Here is a 19,701-nt window from a genome sequence, read left to right as displayed (position 1 = left end):
CCTAGAGAACACATGTTGTACCACAAGGTAGATGTAACACTTCTGCTGTAACAATACGTAGGACATTTTGTCTGTTATCACCACAAAGTACACCTAGAGAGCACATGTTGTACCACAAGGTAGATGTAACACTTCTGCTGTAACCATATGGTACAGATGACTTCATTTTAAAGCATTAATAAACATTTTTGTACACTTATTAAAAGTTACCAATGATCAATGTTTTAATCACTTGTGTGACTTGAATATCACTTTTTTATATAGAATATATCATTATAAAAAGTTTACCAACAAATAACCATAACCTCTAACATTTACAAGTAGTTTTGATTCAAAGTTAATCATAAAACAATTTGTTTTTCTGCTTTTTTTCTTCCTACTTGCTAAATTGTAAATGCTGTTTATAATTGTAACTAAATACAAAAATAAATTCACACAGAGCTTTTAACAGCCTTGAGTGAAAAAAAAAAGATGATGGCTAAAGATGAATTGTTTGAATGTTCAAACTTAAAAGCGCTATTCTATGTGGAATGACCTCATGACATCTACAGTGCATTTGGTCCAAACGTCTGCAGCCATCACTTCCAGTGTAGGGGGCACACATAGAAACATGCATGCGTCAGCTCTAGCCATGGGCACACGCGGGACAGTCAGATAAAAATTCATAACGGACATTCAGGTTTATGGAACCAGAACACGACCAGACGTAGCCATGATCCTGTACAAGGCACATGTATCTGACAAAATGAGAACTGATTTTATCAGTAATACTGGACGACATTCTGATAAATAACCACAAAAAGTACCTGGGTGATCCATTGGGTGGTGTCTTTATGATGCACAGTTGTGACCATGAGCACATGAAGAGGTCTGCACACTGAGGCACAAGGGGAAGAGGTGACCATGAGCAGATGAAGAGGTCTGCTCACTGAGGCACAAAGGGAAGTGGTGACCATGAGCATATGAAGAGGTCTGCACACTGAGGCACAAAGGGAAGAGGTGACCATGAGCATATGAAGAGGTCTGCTCACTGAGGCACAAGAGGAAGAGGTGACCATGAGCATATGAAGAGGTCTGCTCACTGAGGCACAAAGGGAAGTGGTGACCATGAGCATATGAAGAGGTCTGCACACTGAGGCACAAAGGGAAGAGGTGACCATGAGCATATGAAGAGGTCTGCTCACTGAGGCACAAGGGGAAGAGGTGACCATGAGCAGATGAAGAGGTCTGCTCACTGAGGCACAAAGGGAAGTGGTGACCATGAGCATATGAAGAGGTCTGCACACTGAGGCACAAAGGGAAGAGGTGACCATGAGCATATGAAGAGGTCTGCTCACTGAGGCACAAGGGGAAGAGGTGACCATGAGCATATGAAGAGGTCTGCTCACTGAGGCACAAGGGGAAGAGGTGACCATGAGCATATGAAGAGGTCTGCTCACTGAGGCACAAGGGGAAGAGGTGACCATGAGCATATGAAGAGGTCTGCTCACTGAGGCACAAGGGGAAGAGGTGACCATGAGCATATGAAGAGGTCTGCTCACTGAGGCACAAGGGGAAGAGGTGACCATGAGCATATGAAGAGGTCTGCTCACTGAGGCACAAGGGGAAGAGGTGACCATGAGCATATGAAGAGGTCTGCTCACTGAGGCACAAGGTGAAGAGGTGACCATGAGCATGTGAAGAGGTCTGCTCACTGAGGCACAAGGGGAAGAGGTGGGAATGGGGGCTCATTTTTAAGTGATAGACTAAAGTTACATTTAGAATGTAACACTCCATCTCGATCATGTCAATACGAGAGAACTTCAGATCAACACGCTGTAAAAAGGTTACAGGAAACCATCTAAAGACTATGATAAAATATATATAAACTATGTATTTATATACTCAGCTGTACCATACCAAAAATACGGAACTCTTGACAAACCATTTAAAAGCAAACTTACGTCTAAAACTACAAGGACATTCAAAAGATAAAAACAACAATAAAACCAGACATTTTTAGCCAGCTTAATTACACATTTATAGACAAAGTTTAGCAACAGTTAAAGCTTTGCTTTCAAATAAGAGTTACCAAAAAATTAACACTGGATAGTTTGCTGATTATAGTGTTGTAACAAAACACTGACAAACGCTATCACACAGAGTGGACTTTCTCCATTTTACTGAAGGACAGTTTTACTGCCTTCACAGAAAGAAGATTCAGATGGTTCCAGCTTAAAGCTTGATGGGCTGCCGACGCTGGCCACTGTTTCCATCGACAACTTGGAAAGATCTTTGAGGATTCTCTTCCTTGTAGTTAAATCCAGCAATATGGTGGCCAAAGTTCCACAGCATCTCATCTTTCACATATTTGACATCCACCCCAATAATGAGTGCATTCTAAATTTACGGGAAAACAAAATCACAAACTTAATAAATCCTCCAAAAAGCCTGCAAAATGACATACATACACACATGTACGCAAACAAGGAAAGACACATCACACATAACAAACACTTTTGGCAAAAGGGAAAACTTTTAAGAACTGTTTTCTGAATGACATTTTAATTTTACTATGAAACCCAGATGAACTACGTGTATTTTACACTTTTAAGGTTTTACAAATAGTTTATAAGAATCGACAAAACACTACATGTTCCTTTCATAAAAACAAAAACTGGACAAAATGTACTTTCTTATGCTGGTCAACGAAAAAGTAAATACTGAAATTGAAAACTATTTGAAGCCCCCCTACCTGAGCTTGAATGATCTGTATGTTTTGAAAACGGGTCTTCGTGCTCCACACAGGCAGAGGGAAACCAAATGCCCCCAGCTCTGAAGCAAACAAGTAATCAGTTGTTTGAAACAAGTCTAGCCGGTCACACTGATTATGCATGTGTTAATTTTCACCTTCCATGTTTCCTACAAACCAACGGTTGTATACCACGAAAATTAATGCAATGAAAGCTTTGAAATGGTTACAATAAATTGTATAATCCCTAAAGCACTGTTTACAGGTTTATAGAGATTTTGTTGTCAAGTACATGGCACAAGACCAAATCATTCTGGTGCTAAAACTGTCAGTGTTCACAGAGAAGGAGTTTCACAATTTGTCCTGTTCAGTATCCGTGTGATTTTAATGTCTACATAATTTAAGTAGTAATATATGCCTCAAATACAAGGTGACAGAGAAACTTTGTCATTCTGAATGATTGAAAATCCATTACAACTTATCTGAATGATTCTAAGGTTCATCAGAGATGGTTTCACACAAAGGAACTACTTCAAAATGTTCTTCAGACATACTAGAGAAATTATCATGTTAGCAACACCACATCACCTTTACATGGTCTAAAATGCCACCAAATTTTAGCGTACTTAAAATGGTCTTTAAACATGGTGTGGCAAAACTTCGGATGGTTATACCTGGCTCATTTTTCATGTTCACTTTCAGTAAAAATAGCTGTTGAAGAATCACAATTAAGTGACACCTAAATACTCACTGTTAAGTTGTGGGCGAACGTACAGACTGATAATGGTGTCCATCAGGGTGTTCAGGAGATTCAGCTGAGAAGAGACAACCAGTCAAATATCACATACAGTGTGTACTTGTAGCACATACCAATCAACCAATCACTTCCAATCAGATAACACATACAACCAATCAGATATCATATACAAACAACCAGATCGCACATACAACATATACATGTACAACTGATCAGATGTTACATACAACCAATTTGGTGTCACATACAACCAATCAGATATCACACACAGCAAATCAGACGTCACATACAACCAATCAGATGTTACACACTACCAATCAGATATACAATCATTCATATACCACATACAATCAATCAGATAACACATACAACCAATCAAATGTTAAATACAACCAATCAGATATCACATAAGACTAATCAGATGTTAAATGCAACCAATCAGACAGCACATACAATCAATCAGATGTCACATACAACCAATCAGATGTCACATGCAACCAATCAGATATCACATGAAGCCAATCAGATATCACATACAAACAATCAGATATCAGATACAACCAATCAAATATCACATGCAACCAATTAGACTGGCGATCAGCTTCAAAAAGTTATTTTCATTCCTACAATGCTTACTTCCCAACAGAGCTTTCCTCCATATACACGTATTTGAAAAAATGTGCAAAACTTTGGAAGGAACAGATGTTTTTGCCAATATTATAAGACACTTACGTTTATGGCTCCAATAGCAGAATTCAGTATGCCCACAGACAGGCTGATATGTAAAAGAAACAGTTAAAACATATTCACATGTTTAGGATGACACAGCATCTTAATTCACAAAATAAAGTCAAAGTGACTGACCAGCCAGCTAGATGAATTAATTAATATTGATCCTGATGGAACAACTGACTAAATGATGACTACAAGCAGCTAGGTCATTTATATTTCAAAAAAACATGTGTATGTAAGTTGATAATTATCTTCATTTATACCTTTGTGTTAGGAATTGCATAGCTTTCCAATGGTGAATGTCAAATTCTGAGTGTCAACTAAATAAATCACACAGATTAGGAATCATTTCTTACAGCATGATTGAACTCCGACCACCTGCACAGAGGTTCTGTAAATTTTCTCCCAGGTAAATTTGCAATTTGAGTTCTTACATACCTGGTCGAGTTGATGGCAGCTGTCAGTCTCCCCTTAGTCGGAATGTCATGAGACAGAGCATGAAGCTGAATATCCAGTTTCTGAAATTACATGCCAAGCAGGTGATGTTAGATATTTGATATTATAATTAGTTCCCTTTTAACAGTATATTTAACACTGTGAGTCTTGGGCAGCCCAGTATCAAGGCAAAATGTTGCTCTTACACATATTTGCCCTATGTCCTGTCATGATCTCTTACGTTATGTTCATTATTTCAACTATTGTTACGCAAAACTGAAGTGTACTAGGAAGAATTAACAAAACAAACAAATTTTTCTGGGGGAAAGTATCCACAGAATGTAAAGCTTTAGCTGGGAAAGTATCCACAGAATGTAAAGCTTTTGCTGGGAAAGTGTCCACAGATGGTAAAGCTTTTGCTGGAGGGTATCCACAGAAAGAAAAGCTTCTCCGGCAAAAATCTTTTTAAGGGGGAAAGTACCCACAACTTGTAAAGCTTCAATGAATACCAATACAAGAAGAAACACTTGAGAGTTAAACTTGCATACTGATTCCCTTAATATACATGTAGCTTTGCTGTTCCAAATACTTGCCAAATTTATGTAAATTCGATCTCAGAAAACATTTGAACTCTTTCTAATCATATAGTTTCTTAATTAATCATTGTTTACATTTACCTTGCATTTTTCAGACTACATGCTGGACACATACTCCTCACACCTTGTGGAATGAGGAAATAAAACAAAACCTCCAAAACACTAATGTTTACCGTCTTTATGGCAAAGATGTAAGTTGAGTTTCCATTTGGGCGTCGCATGTAGAATATAATATTTGATGAAAACGAGATATCCAGTGAGCTCTGCGATATGGTGAACACTGGTCTCTCACTTGTCTTGATGTGTAACTCAGCTCGGCTATTGGGAAACATAACAGCAGTCTGTGAAAGTATACAAATAAAATACAAATAAATAAATATACTCCCTTATCTTAAAAATAATCATTTCATTACATCTGTATATTTTTTTTTATATATCATAAACACTAGCTGTTTCAACCTTACACTTTTTCTCCTTTCACTGCTTAAAATCCTAAAATATCAAACTGTACTTGCATTGAACAAACTGTACCCATTTTACCAGAGTGCACACTTGTCTTACCTATCAAGTCAATGCACAAGCTTTCATGAATAGATGAACATACAGGTTGGATGAATGAAAAACCAACTCTTGTACACATGTATTTTTATAATTACCTGAGCTATGAGCTTGCCAAAGCACAAGTTCCGAGGACAGGTTGTGTTAAAGAAATACTGTTGATCACTTGGCAGCTGCAAACGTAAATATACACACATACATATCAGTTGAAAATGGAATTTTTCAGACAATTACTTAACAGAGTTAAAGTAAAAGAAAGCTAAAATATAAAGTAAGGTTTTATCATGCAGACAACTGAAAACTATGCGTAATGGTACTTTCATTTATTTTTTCAGATGAGCCATACTGACAATATCTAGGAACTCTGACGTCACATCACCTTTTTTCCTGATGTTCACCAGAAGGAGGAGATTTTGGGAACATTATTTCAGTAACGTTTTACTCATTGATAAAAAAGAGTTATTCCAACATTCAGTGTCGTGATAAGAGCTGGATAAACTTCCTGTCACATCAAAGTTTCTAAGATCTGATGGTATGGTCAATAAAGACCACATTAGAATTCAAATGTTTGAGCGCCTATAACTCCTTTCACATAAATCCACAAAAATAAATGAAAGTATATTTATGCATAGTTTTAAGTGGCATGTTTAGTGATGCCTACTTCAATTTATGAGGATTTTTTCCTTTAATTGCTATTTTCAACAATTCTGAATAGCTCTGATATGTAAAGTTCTTTGTCTGGTATAAATGTGTGTAGTTACCTCCAATAAAATTAGTGAGTGCTTCATTAAGTGCCATTTCACTGAAGTTCCGTAGCACTTTTTAAAATCTGGTCAGCCATTTTTTTTTAGCATTGCCATTTACAATATTAATGAAGTGAAAACTAGTTAGTCAGCAGACTAATGAAGGGCAGATTACATCTTTGTAGGTCAGGACTTTTTGTAACAGCTCTTGTCTGAAAGCAACTTGTCCCAGGGTGTTAAACACGTAGTCCGTCAGCATGAAATACACCGTGCGGTTTTTAGCAACAAAGGGTGGCAACTGAGGAACTGGCACAGAGGTTCTACTCCGCTTCTTTGTCCAGAAAGTCTCACCCTAGAAAAAGACACAAAACATTACTTATGTAAAGAAACAAACATATACTGTATAACAACGATGAAATTAACACAGCTATTGCTCAAATTTTGGAACACTAGCTAAATGTTATATGTATACTTGCAGTCAGAGAAATTCAGATTTGATACATCAAATATTCAAAGTTCAGGGATCCTTGCTGTGTAAACTGTCTCCTGGGATGTCACTCAAGATGATTGAAGCACCTGAACAATCAGGTTTGGAGTTTGAATCTTCTATGCCCTTATTTGCCGAGTTATCTAGTAGTTTCTTTCAAGAGATGACTATAACATGGCCTTGTTCATTCATTACAAATTCTTGGTAGCAAAGCTGGCTAAACAGGCTAATGGTTTCTTGCAGGAGATGGCTATAGCATCAATTTCATTATCAAGCCAACAGTTTGAAATGTCTGTGGCCTTGCTGGCGAAACCATCTACAACGATCTCATGGAACACAAGTACACTGCATGGCCTTATCCAATGTGGTCTGGAGTTTGAACTGTCTGTGGCCATGGCTGGCTAAACCACCTACAAGGATCTCATCAAACACAAGTAGAGTGCATAACCTTGACCCATGTAATCTGAAGTTTGCACTGTCTGTGGTCATTAACAACCTACGAGGCACTCATGGAATGCAAGTACAGTGCATATCCTTGACCAATGTAATCTGAAGTTTGCACTGTCTGTGGTCATTAACAACCTACGAGGCACTCATGGAATGCAAGTACAGTGCATATCCTTGACCAATGTAATCTGAAGTTTGCACTGTCTGTGGTCATTCACAACCAACGAGGCACTCATGGAATGCAAGTACAGTGCATAACCTTGACCCATGTAATCTGAAGTTTGAACTGTCTGTGGCCATTAACAACCTACGAGGTTCTCATGGAACGCAAGTACAGTGCATAACCTTGACCCATGTAATCTGAAGTTTGAACTGTCTGTGGCCATTAACAACCTACGAGGTTCTCATGGAACGCAAGTACAGTGCATAACCTTGTCCAATGTAATCTGAAGTTTGAACTGTCTGTGGCCATTAACAACCTACGAGGTTCTCATAGAACGTAAGTACACTGCTTAACCTTGTCCAATGTGGTCTGGAGTTTGAACTGTCTGTAGCCATGGCTGGCTAAACGGTTCTCATAGAACGTAAGTACACTGCTTAACCTTGTCCAATGTGGTCTGGAGTTTGAACTGTCTGTGGCCATTAACAACCTACGAGGTTCTCATAGAACGTAAGTACACTGCTTAACCTTGTCCAATGTGGTCTGGAGTTTGAACTGTCTGTAGCCATGGCTGGCTAAATGGTTCTCATAGAACGTAAGTACACTGCTTAACCTTGTCCAATGTGGTCTGGAGTTTGAACTGTCTGTAGCCATGGCTGGCTAAACGGTTCTCATAGAACGTAAGTACACTGCTTAACCTTGTCCATTGTGGTCTGGAGTTTGAACTGTCTGTAGCCATGGCTGGCTAAACCATCTACGAGGATCTTGTAGTGGAACATAAGTATAGTGCATGACCTTGACCAACTGGTTGTGAAGTTGGAACTGTCTGAGGCCTTTCTGGCTATACCATCTACATCTGGCAGGTTTTTATGAGTGGTAACCATAGACAATGATCATTCAACTCCACAAAACATGAGTGCAGGCCTGACCATTCAGGTCAGGAGTTACGGACAGATGATGGTACTTACAGACAGATGTGGCATAGGTGTACAATAAGTTTGATACAGAAACAAGCCACCGTACAACAGCATCAGTCCCCTAGGGTACTAAGGTAATGATAATATCCATACACATATCTACTGTGTCTAATTTTCCCCTTGAATTTCAAAGATGACACTAATATCAGTAAGATTAAACTTGTCAATCCCTTCAAGATCTTCAATATTTACTTTGATCTACAAGGTTTTTTTTTTCATTAAGTCCAAAGAAAGTGTTTGAAAGGAAAGACATACCCTTAAGGAAACCTCCATGTAGCTGGCATTGAAAGAAGGGGGGCTAACCAGTCTGTAATCCACGGTAAACAATGGCCCAACAGTCTTATTCACTAAAAGATAAAATTGTTAGTTAATTAATAATGATATGACTAATTTTATTTTAGTTTGGATTTATAATTTGCTGTGAAAGTCAAATTTGCTCTTACATTTACCCTTATTTTAACAAACAGGAGTAGGGGAATGAAAATTATTTCTTCAGAAAACAGTGTGAAATGCATAAACCATGACCCAAATAACTGAAAAAATATATGTATGTGTATGTTTCGTTGTTGAATTCTTTATTTAGTCAGCTCCTTATTAATTCATGTACTTCAAGACGTTGTTTTTATCTTTGTTTTCTTTATTTTTTTCTGGTTAATATTTGTCAGCATTCAGTTTACCAAGTTTAAATTGTATATGACTTGCTTTTTAAAAATTGAAGATTAAATAAATATGAACTTTCATACCTTGATAATTGCCGAAATATTTGGCTGCACCTTTGTTGACTTCAGTCCTGAACGCTGAGCAAATCTGCCAATAAAAAGTTAAAATAAACAAGCTTTCTGGAAAAATTTACTTGTGCATGTAGATCTATATGTATTATAGCCATGTTAAAAGTCCAACAGAACAAAAACGACCTATCCCTGTTGAAAATCAAGACTGAAAATCAGGTCCGAAAATCAGGACCAAAAATTGAACCTGGGGCCAATTCTACGAAGTCATTTCTAACAAGTCAAAATTTGAAATACAATCTTAGACTTATTTTTAGACTTCAGAAATTACAATTTTGTCCATCTCACAATATTCCCCAACTTTGATATTTTGTGTTGTTTGCACTAAGGTGAAGACTAATTCCAACAGTAGATCAGAATAAAATGCCCTAACACAACTTTGATATAATGCCTCATTGAGGAAACTGACAAATGGTAAACTTGCTGAATTTTAGTACCAAAAGTTCCTCAAGTCAGCATGTTTACCCAAACAGTGATGTCTATTTACCATTTTCTGAAAGAATCCATAGATTGCGCCCTTGAACGTCCTTGCCAGGAAGTTGAAAAACCAGGCATGTTTACCATAAAAAATGAGGGAAGAGTCGTCCACTTCAAAGCGACATGACGTTGATGTCACCTTTGGTCGCCCAGCATTATCAACACCTGTAAAAATGGTCATTTTATAACACAGACCCACCTCACAGAGAGTCTAACAGGACAGACCCACCTCAGAGAGAGTCTCACAGGACAGACCCACACCTCAGAGAGAGTCTCACAGGACAGACCCACACCTCAGAGAGAGGTTCACAAGACAGACCCACCTCAGGAAGAGGATGATAGGACAGACCCACCTCAGGAAGAGGGTGACAGGACAGACCCACCTCAGGGAGAGTCGGACAGGACAGACCCACCTCACAGAGGCTTACATCACAGACCCACCTAAGGGAGAGGATGATAGGGCAGACTCAACTCAGGAAGATGATAGGACAGACCCACACCTCAGAGAGAGTCGGACAGGACAGACCCACCTCACAGAAAGGCTTACATCACAGACACACCTCAGGAAGAGGATGAAAGGACAGACCCACCTCAGGAAGATGATAGGACAGACCCACATCTCAGAGAGAGTCGGAAAGGACAGACCCACCTCACAGAAAGGCTTACATCACAGACACACCTCAGGAAGAGGATGAAAGGACAGACCCACCTCAGGAAGATGATAGGACAGACCCACACCTCAGAGAGAGCCTGACAGGACAGACCCACCTCACAGAGGCTGACAGACCCACCTCAGGAAGAGGATGATAGCACTGACCCACCTCAGAGAGGATAGAGTGGCCTCACAGAAGTTGATGAAGATGTAACTGTTGTGGTGACATGAGTATACAGTTTATATATCTGGTAGCCTTGTGCAAGTAGCATCACAAACTCTCTGGCCATGAAAATTAGCCCCATGTCAGTACTAGGGTACATATCCATCCAAATGTTCCACACAAGTACATGATATCATCACACTTTAAAAAAGTCAAATTGGCAGAAAAAGCATCCTGTTTATATGCACTTATTTATTTTTCTATTTCCTTAATTGATTGTAGTTTAAAGGCATATTCATAAATCATCTTTGATGATGTTGATGCCAAACTTGAGAAACTTGGCAGATCCCAAGGAAACTGTGCACACACCTTCACAAGGTACACATACCTGACAACATTTAACGCCACAGTCAAAGTTCTGAAGAAAACTTAATAAATGCTTGTTATAAACAGCAAGCTACACTTAATGAACAGTCTAAATGTCTAAATGTATGTCTAAATGTTAGTCATTACCTATAGATAATGGAAGGTACAAGCTTGAGTTTCCCACAGAGTAGCTTACGGTGCCATGGCTCTTCCATATGCTGGAAAAGAACCAATACAAACATCTAATGATGAGGCTCAGACAGGACATTGTTCATAAATGTCTAAATACATGAAGCTAGTACTAAAGACAGAGAAAACCACAATCCAAATATTAACACAATGAGTTTCATATATCCCATGACAAAATGAAAATCAAAATATTATGTTTTTGTTTTTGTTTTTTCATTTATTTTTTCAAATAACAGAGTAATTTCAACAGAATGAAAACTTTGTACATAACAATTCATCCAGGTGGGTTTGTGAATCTCAAATACAGCTGTAGAGCTCAGTGGAATTCTGTAATGCTCAAGGTAATGTATTTTCCTGAATTATTGCTTCAGACATTGCTATTCAGATGACTGGAACACAGTAGTGTTTTAGTAATGTGTGCTGTTCTCTCATCAGATTTAATTTCATACTCTGTAATCCGTGCCAAACGGTAGCACATTCTTCTCTAAACCTGATCCACGAATCGGGTCAAAAACTAAAATTATGTATTCTTCTTGTTTTCTACTCCCATTGAAATTGTAAATGTTTGTTGCACGTGAATTTCAGTCCAAAATAAAGAATTACTATTATTATACTCAAGATGGTAATTAATTTTATGGACAAGGGAAATTTGGGGTAAACTACCAACCTTTAGCAAGTTCCAGTCAAACTTTCTCATCTAGTAAACTTAGAAACACACTTTTATGCAAGTTTAACTGGTGGAAGACAATTAAGTGGTCTTCAAGGTATGTATGACTGTTCGTGTAAATGTTTCCAGTAAGCGCATCTAGTTAGCCAGCGCCATAGGCAATTAAAGTGAAAGTAAATTGATTATTGTAAGTTTCAATCTTTCAAAACTAGTCATTAAAATAAAATTCACAACCATTGTCTTTTGACAAATACCACAGCTGTTGTTTGGAGATGATGTTTCTATCTTTCAATCTACCAATTAAATGTGGGGTTATGTGATTTACCTTGAAAGTATGGAATAAATCACATAATTTATCCTCTAGAATGGCTGTAATTATTTTTGGTAACAAAAAGTGTTTGTAGTATATCTGAACTAAGGAAATGTCCAACTTCCAATACTTTATATAAAAATGCATTAAAAAATGTTAGCAAAATGCACTCACCAAAATGACACGGAGAAGTCCGCTGTCAACTCAAACATAACATCTTTTAGTACCCAGGTAATGCCTCTGGACAGATTCCTTGGGATGTAACTCTGCAGAGGTCCAACTCAGAAAACATTAATGCTGGGAGAAAAAGATATGAAAGATCAGTTTCTTTAATTTTCCTGTAGATAAAATCTACATCATGAATAAAGGTCCTTAAAGTAACATTTTGAAGGTTTCTAACGTATTCAGTTATTATTTTCCATTGATGATGTTTTATAACATACTCAACACTACTTCACTGATGTGATAGTACATTGGCAAAGAAAACCAGGAAAAGTCATGAAGCTTATAAGACAGCAGTGATGTGCATGGTGAAGAAAACCAAGAAAAGGTCATGATGCTTATACAGCAGCAATGATGTGCATCGGTGAAGAAAACCAAGAAAAGTCATGATGCTTATACAGCAGCAATGATGTGCATGGGGTGAAGAAAACAAGAAAAAGACATGAATCTTATACGACAAGCAATGATGTGCACGGGTAAAGAAAAACCAGGAAAAGTCATGACCGCTTATACAACAGCAGTGATGTGCATGGATGAAGAATACCAAGAGGAAGTCATGACACTTATACAACAGCAATGATCTGCATGGGTGAAGAAAACCAAGAAAAGTCATGACGCTTATACAACAGCAATGATGTGCATGATTTCAAAACAACCAGGAAAAGTCATGACGCTTATACAACAGCAGTGATGTGCATGGGTAAAGAAAACCAGGAAAAGTCATGACGCTTATACAACAGCAGTGATGTGCATGGGTGAAGAAAACTAGGAAAAGTCATGATGCTTATACAACAGCAGTGATGTGCATGGAGTGAGAAAACCAGGAAAAGTCATGAAGCTTATAAGACAGCAATAATGTGCAATGGGTGAAGAAAACCAGGAAAAGTCATGATGCTTATACAACAAGGCAGTGATGTGCATGGGTGAAGAAAACTAGGAAAAGTCAGTGAAGCTTATAAGACAGGCAATAATGTGCATGGGTGAAGAAAACCAGGAAAAGTCATGGCGCTTACAAGACAGCAGTGATGTGCATGGGTGAAGAAAACCAGGAAAAGTCATGACACTTATACAACAGCAATGATGTGCATTGGCGAAGAAACCAGGAAAAGTCATGACGCTTACACGACAGCAATGATGCGCATGGGTGAAGAAAACCAGGAAAAAGTCATGACGCTTATACAACAGCAATGATGTGCATGGGTGAAGAAAACCAGGAAAAGTCATGGCGCTTACAAGACAGCAGTGATGTGCATGGGTGAAGAAAACCAGGAAAAGTCATGACACTTATACAACAGCAATGATGTTGCATGGGTAAAGAAAACCAGGAAAAGTCATGACGCTTATACAACAGCAGTGATGTGCATGGATGAAGAATACCAAGAGAAGTCATGACACTTATACAACAGCAATGATCTGCATGGGGTGAAGAAAACCAAGAAAAGTCATGACGCTTATACAACAGCAATGATGTGCATGATTTCAAAACAACCAGGAAAAGTCATGACGCTTTATACAACAGCAGTGATGTGCATGGGTAAAGAAAACCAGGAAAAGGTCATGACGCTTATACAACAGCCGTGATGTGCATGGGTGAAGAAAACTAGGAAAAAGTCATGATGCTTATACAACAGCAGTGATGTGCAGTGGGTGAAGAAAACCAGGAAAAAGTCATGAAGCTTATAAGACAGGCAATAATGTGCATGGGTGAAGAAAACCAGGAAAAGTCATGATGCTTATACAACAGCAGTGATGTGCATGGGGTGAAGAAAACTAGGAAAAGTCATGAAGCTTATAAGACAGCAATAATGTGCATGGGTGAAGAAAACCAGGAAAAGTCATGCGCTTACAAGACAGCAGTGATGTTGCATGGGTGAAGAAAACCAGGAAAAGTCATGACACTTATACAACAGCAATGATGTGCATGGGTAAAGAAAACCAGGAAAAGTCATGATGCTTATACAACAGCAGTGATGTGCATGGATGAAGGAATACCATGAGAAGTCATGACACTTATACAACAGCAATGATCTGCATGGGTGAAGAAAACCAGGAAAAGTCATGACGCTTATACAACAGCAATGATGTGCATGATTTCAAACAACCAGGAAAAGTCATGACGCTTATACAACAGCAGTGATGTGCATGGGTAAAGAAAACCAGGCAGAGTCATGAAGCTTATACAACAGCAGTGATGTGCATGGGTGAAGAAAACCAGGAAAAGTCATGACGCTTATACAACAGCAGTGATGTGCATGGGTGAAGAAAACTAGGAAAAGTCATGATGCTTATACAACAGCAGTGATGTGCATGGGTGAAGAAAACCAGGAAAAGTCATGAAGCTTATAAGACAGCAATAATGTGCATGGGTGAAGAAAACCAGGAAAAGTCATGACGCTTATACAACAGCAGTGATGTGCATGGGTGAAGAAAACCAGGAAAAGTCATGACACTTACAAGACAGCAGTGATGTGCATGGGTGAAGAAAACCAGGAAGAGTCATGAAGCTTACAAGACAGCAGTGATGTGCATGGTAAAGAAAACCAGGAAAAGTCATGATGCTTATTACGATAGCAATGATGTGCATGGATGAAGAAAACCAAGAAAAGTCATGACGGCTTATACAACAGCAGTGATGTGCATGGGTGAAGAAAAACCAAGAAAAGTCATGATGCTTATACAACAGCAGTGATGTGCATGGGTGAAGAAAACCAAGAAAAGTCATGACACTTATACGACAGCAATGATGCGCATGGGGTTGAAGAAAAACCAAGGGAAGTCATGACGCTTATACAACAGCAATGAAGTGCATGATTTCAAAACAACCAGGAAAAGTCATGACACTTATACGACAGCAATGATGTGCATGGGGTGAAGAAAACAGAAGATAAATGCATCAGTCCTGGTAGGCCTACCTAATATTAAGTCTCCTCACAAAAATATCTGTTAGGTCCTGGGTTTGTGGTCTTCACAGAATCACTCTTATCAATAAAACCAGACCAACTCAGAAAATGTTGTACTAAATGACAAAATCTAATCAAACTGACTGTGAAATGTTGTACTTAATGACCCAATCGTAATCATCTCACTGTGAAATGTTATACGTAATGATCAATCCTAATCATCTCACTGTGAATTGTTATACGTAATGATCAATCCTAATCATCCTCACTGTGAAATGTTATACGTAATGATCAATCCTAATCATCTCACTGTGAATTGTTATACGTAATGATCAATCCTAATCATCCCACTGTGAAATGTTGCACTTAATGATAGATCCTAATCGTCTCACTGTGAAATGTGTGGTACTTAATAACAAATCCTAATGTCCTCACTGTGAAATGTTGTACTTAATGATAATGCTATTCATCTCACTGTGAAATGTTGTATTTAATGACAAATCCTAATTATCCCAACTGTGAAATGTTGCACTTAATGATAAATTCTTATCATTCCACTGTGAAATGTTGAACTTTTAATGGATAAATCCTAATCATCCTCACTGTGAACATGCTGTACTTAATGACAAATCCTAATCGTCTCACTGTGAAATGTTGTACTTAATGACAAATCCTAATCATCTCAATGTGAAATGTTGTACTTAATGATAAATCCTAATCATCCAACTGTGAAAATGTTGCATGTAATGGACAAATCCAGTGAAATGTTGTACTTAATGATAAATCCTAATCATCCAACTGTGAAATGTTGCATGTAATGACAAATCCTAATCAACTCACTATGAAATGTTGTACTTAATAATAAATCCTAATCAACTCACTATGAAATGTTGTAATTAATAATAAATCCTTATCATCTCACTGTGAAATGTTGTACTTAATAATAAATTCTAATCATTCCACTGTGAAATGTTGTACTTAATGATAAATCCTAATCATCCAACTGTGAAAAGTTGCATTTAATGACAAATCCTAATCAACCCACTATGAAATGTTGTACTTAATAATAAATCTTAATCAACTCACTATGAAATGTTGTACTTAATGACAAATCCTAATCAACTCACTGTGAAATGTTGTACTTAATGACAAATTCTAATCAACTCAGTATGAAATGTTGTACTTAATAATAAATCCTAATCAACTCACTATGAAATGTTGTAATTAATAATAAATCCTAATCATCTCACTGTGAAATGTTGTACTTAATAATAAATTCTTATCATTCCACTGTGAAATGTTGTACTTAATAATAAATCCTAATCATCCAACTGTGAAATGTTGCACTTAATGACAAATCCTAATCAACTCACTGAGAAATGTTGTAATTAATGATAAATCCTAATCATCTTACCGTGAAATGTTGTAATTTATGATAATCTTAATCAACTGACTGTGAAATGTTGTACTTAATGATAAATCTTGATCATCCCACTGTGAAATGTGGTACTTGATGATAAATCCTAATCCTCTGACTGTGAAATGTTGTACTTAATGATCAATCCTAATCATCCCAATGTGAAATGTTATACTTAATGATCAATCCTAATCATCTCATTGTGAAATGTTGTACTTAATGATCAATCCTAATCATCTCACTGTGAAATGTGGTACTTAATGATAAATCTTGATCATCCCACTGTGAAATGTGGTACTGAATGATAAATCCTAATCCTCTGACTGTGAGATGTTGTACTTAATGATAATCCTAATAATCTCACTGTGAAATGTTATACTTAATGATCAATCCTAATCATCTCATTGTGAAATGTTGTACTTAATGATAATCCTAATCATCTCACTGTGAAATGTTGTACATACCAAAAACAAAACCTTCTAAAAAATAATGTGAGATATAACCTAACCAACTACCTCAGAGATTGTATTGTCAGGTTGGTCAGATTAACCTACTCTGACACACAAGTACATATGCACTGTTACAATGACAGAATTACATCACTTACTGTGAGAAGTTGTACTTGATAAAATGGCCAGATCCAGCATAATTGGGAATATTTGTTGTCACAATTTGCTTTCTCAAGGCTTTAGCACCAATCTCACCAGCTGAAGAAAAATATTCAAATGTCAAAAGAATCTCTTATTGGCACCCATGTTCATACATTTTCATACATTTTGTACACACTGGGTTAAAAATTAAGGTCTTGTCAAAAGAAATGGAGCAAGCAGGAATTTATTTATTTATACATGTAGATTCATTTGACTGTTTTTTTTCAATGATGTATTTACAACTAAATCTTATGAGTCATCAGGATTAATTATGTGTAGCCCTGAGTAAACTACCCCCGTCTGCCTGGTTTATGGCACAGTTCCTCACTTAAAGCCGATCTAGCAAGAGCTTAGACTGAGTTTCTCCTCTCAACATTTAATGGTGGATGCCTGACATTTACTGCATATGGCTGGTTCATTTTGGATGAATGAGAAGTGAGGGTTTCTTTATTCATTTACTGAACGGATTTATGTAAGTGTTTTATACGACATACGGAATATTTCACTTCTATGATGGTGCATACAGCCATTATGCTTGTAAGTTAACTTAAAATTTCTGCAAAATGAATGCGCACAGCTGTATATTAATGCAGAAATCAACACATCCCACAGGAGCAATCGCGTATACTGAATTCCTTATTCTGTTTTTGTTTTTTTTTTTCTGTTTTTTGTTGTTTTTTTTTTCAGTGAATTTACATTAGCATACTGGATTGCCTACTGGTTGCGTCCATGCACTCACCGTAGGCAAGTCCTTTCCTGGTCACTCGAATGTCAGCTCCAGGTTTGGCAGCCACGGCTGTTTGCAGGAATATAACGGTCAAGATAGAAAACAACGCAGTTGCAACGACACGTTCCATGTTCTCTGTATACGTAGTCAAATCTGTATGCAGTTGTCTTGAGCTTCCCGTATCTTTTATCTACACATGCAAACTGGGCACATGACTTGTCACGCGATACTTTGCGGTTTAATTGTGTGGAAATTGAAAGCTAGTCGTGACACCTCAAACTCATCCGCATGTGACTGTTGCCGCGCGTATATTTATTGAGACCCGTAAAGTCGATCATCGGCCATTTCCGCCGAAGAGCTGCAAATACATAATCTCATATTTTACACAAACAGATATCGTCAAACTATTCATTTAATATTAGGATCATTAATGCAATATGCACTAATTGTTAGTGGCATTTAATCTTTACACTGGGGGACCTCAATTTCGACATCGCCCACACGGCGCACATCACTAGCCTGCGGGCAGAAGCTAGCAGACGACGACCCGTGAAACACAATGTTGTCACTGTTCGAGATTGTTCAGCTGGCGTTAGGTTTGGTGAAGCTTCTGCTGTACTTCCCGCACTTTAAAACGTGGAGGGCCAGCATATGTTTTTATCATAATACTTGATAGGGGCCTTTGAATTCCCTTGTGTGATTTTGCGGATGCCCCCCTCCCTTTTCAAGCGACCGGCCCGGATAGTACAGTTGGTAGAGCGTCCGCTTCGGGAGAAGTAGATCCAGGGTCGAGTCCCACCTAATACTTTAAAAGAGGAAGTTGTAACTTCCTCGTTTGCCCTTCATCATGAAGGGGATAGTGCAACGACTGGTTGACCCGTATCAGTATAATGGTTCGGGCGGGCGGCTTACTTGCCTTCGGTAAGTTGTCTCATTGAAGCAGCAGGAGATAAAAGAGCGGTGGAAATCCGTCCTGCAACAAGGAGGTACATTATATACACCCTAAGGATTTCTTCGTCGTCATATGACTGAAAAATTGTTGAGCACGACGTAAAACCCCAAGAACTCACTCACCCCTGTTCAAACGAAGGTTGCTCGAGTTCCATCTACAAAATTGTTTTTAAGTTAAAGGCCCCGTACTTCTCTGTGTACATTCGTTTACCGGCTTAAAATGCCTTTAAAACCTCTCGCCGAACGCCTGGAAAGTCAGAGCTTCGGAGCCTACAAGTCGTTTCGATCGTCTGCATTTGTACCTCACTAACACCCCCCCCCCCCCCCCCCTTTCTCTTATTAAGCGTGTGTGTTCCGGGGGCTGTTTACTATGGTTGGTGTGTAATAAACATTGGTCAATTTATCCGCACATCTCATTAAAGTGGGCGACCTAAGCATAGCCTCCCCCCCCCCCCCCCGCCATGAAATGATATTTTATTGTTATTTTATTGTTATTTTAATAAATTGTGACATTATATATACGTATATCGATGATCGTTATTTATGTATACATCTTCAACTTTGTATTTCCGTTTGTATGTTAATTTGTACACTGCAAT

The 19,701-nt window shown here is 38.1% G+C and overlaps 1 protein-coding gene across 1 annotated transcript; it reads right to left on the bottom strand.

Moving 5' to 3' along the window:
* Positions 1-1,647: 1,647 nt before the first annotated feature.
* Positions 1,648-18,390, bottom strand: LOC135475888 (bactericidal permeability-increasing protein-like). Its single transcript, XM_064755836.1, has 15 exons — positions 18,164-18,390; positions 17,382-17,481; positions 12,410-12,532; positions 11,217-11,287; positions 9,899-10,053; positions 9,367-9,430; positions 8,879-8,970; positions 6,728-6,904; positions 5,908-5,982; positions 5,425-5,592; positions 4,659-4,738; positions 4,221-4,263; positions 3,483-3,546; positions 2,735-2,814; positions 1,648-2,379 (listed from the first exon to the last, which is right to left on the bottom strand). The coding sequence occupies exons 3-15, from the start codon at positions 12,445-12,447 to the stop codon at positions 2,215-2,217; spliced, it is 1,272 nt and encodes a 423-aa protein (XP_064611906.1). The 5' UTR covers positions 12,448-12,532; positions 17,382-17,481; positions 18,164-18,390; the 3' UTR covers positions 1,648-2,214.
* Between the last annotated feature and the right edge of the window lie 1,311 nt (positions 18,391-19,701).

This window comes from Liolophura sinensis, chromosome 9 (genome assembly GCF_032854445.1).
Source record: "Liolophura sinensis isolate JHLJ2023 chromosome 9, CUHK_Ljap_v2, whole genome shotgun sequence".
Taxonomy (NCBI): Eukaryota; Metazoa; Mollusca; class Polyplacophora; order Chitonida; family Chitonidae; genus Liolophura; species Liolophura sinensis.
This window is presented reverse-complemented; position numbering and strand designations above follow the sequence as displayed.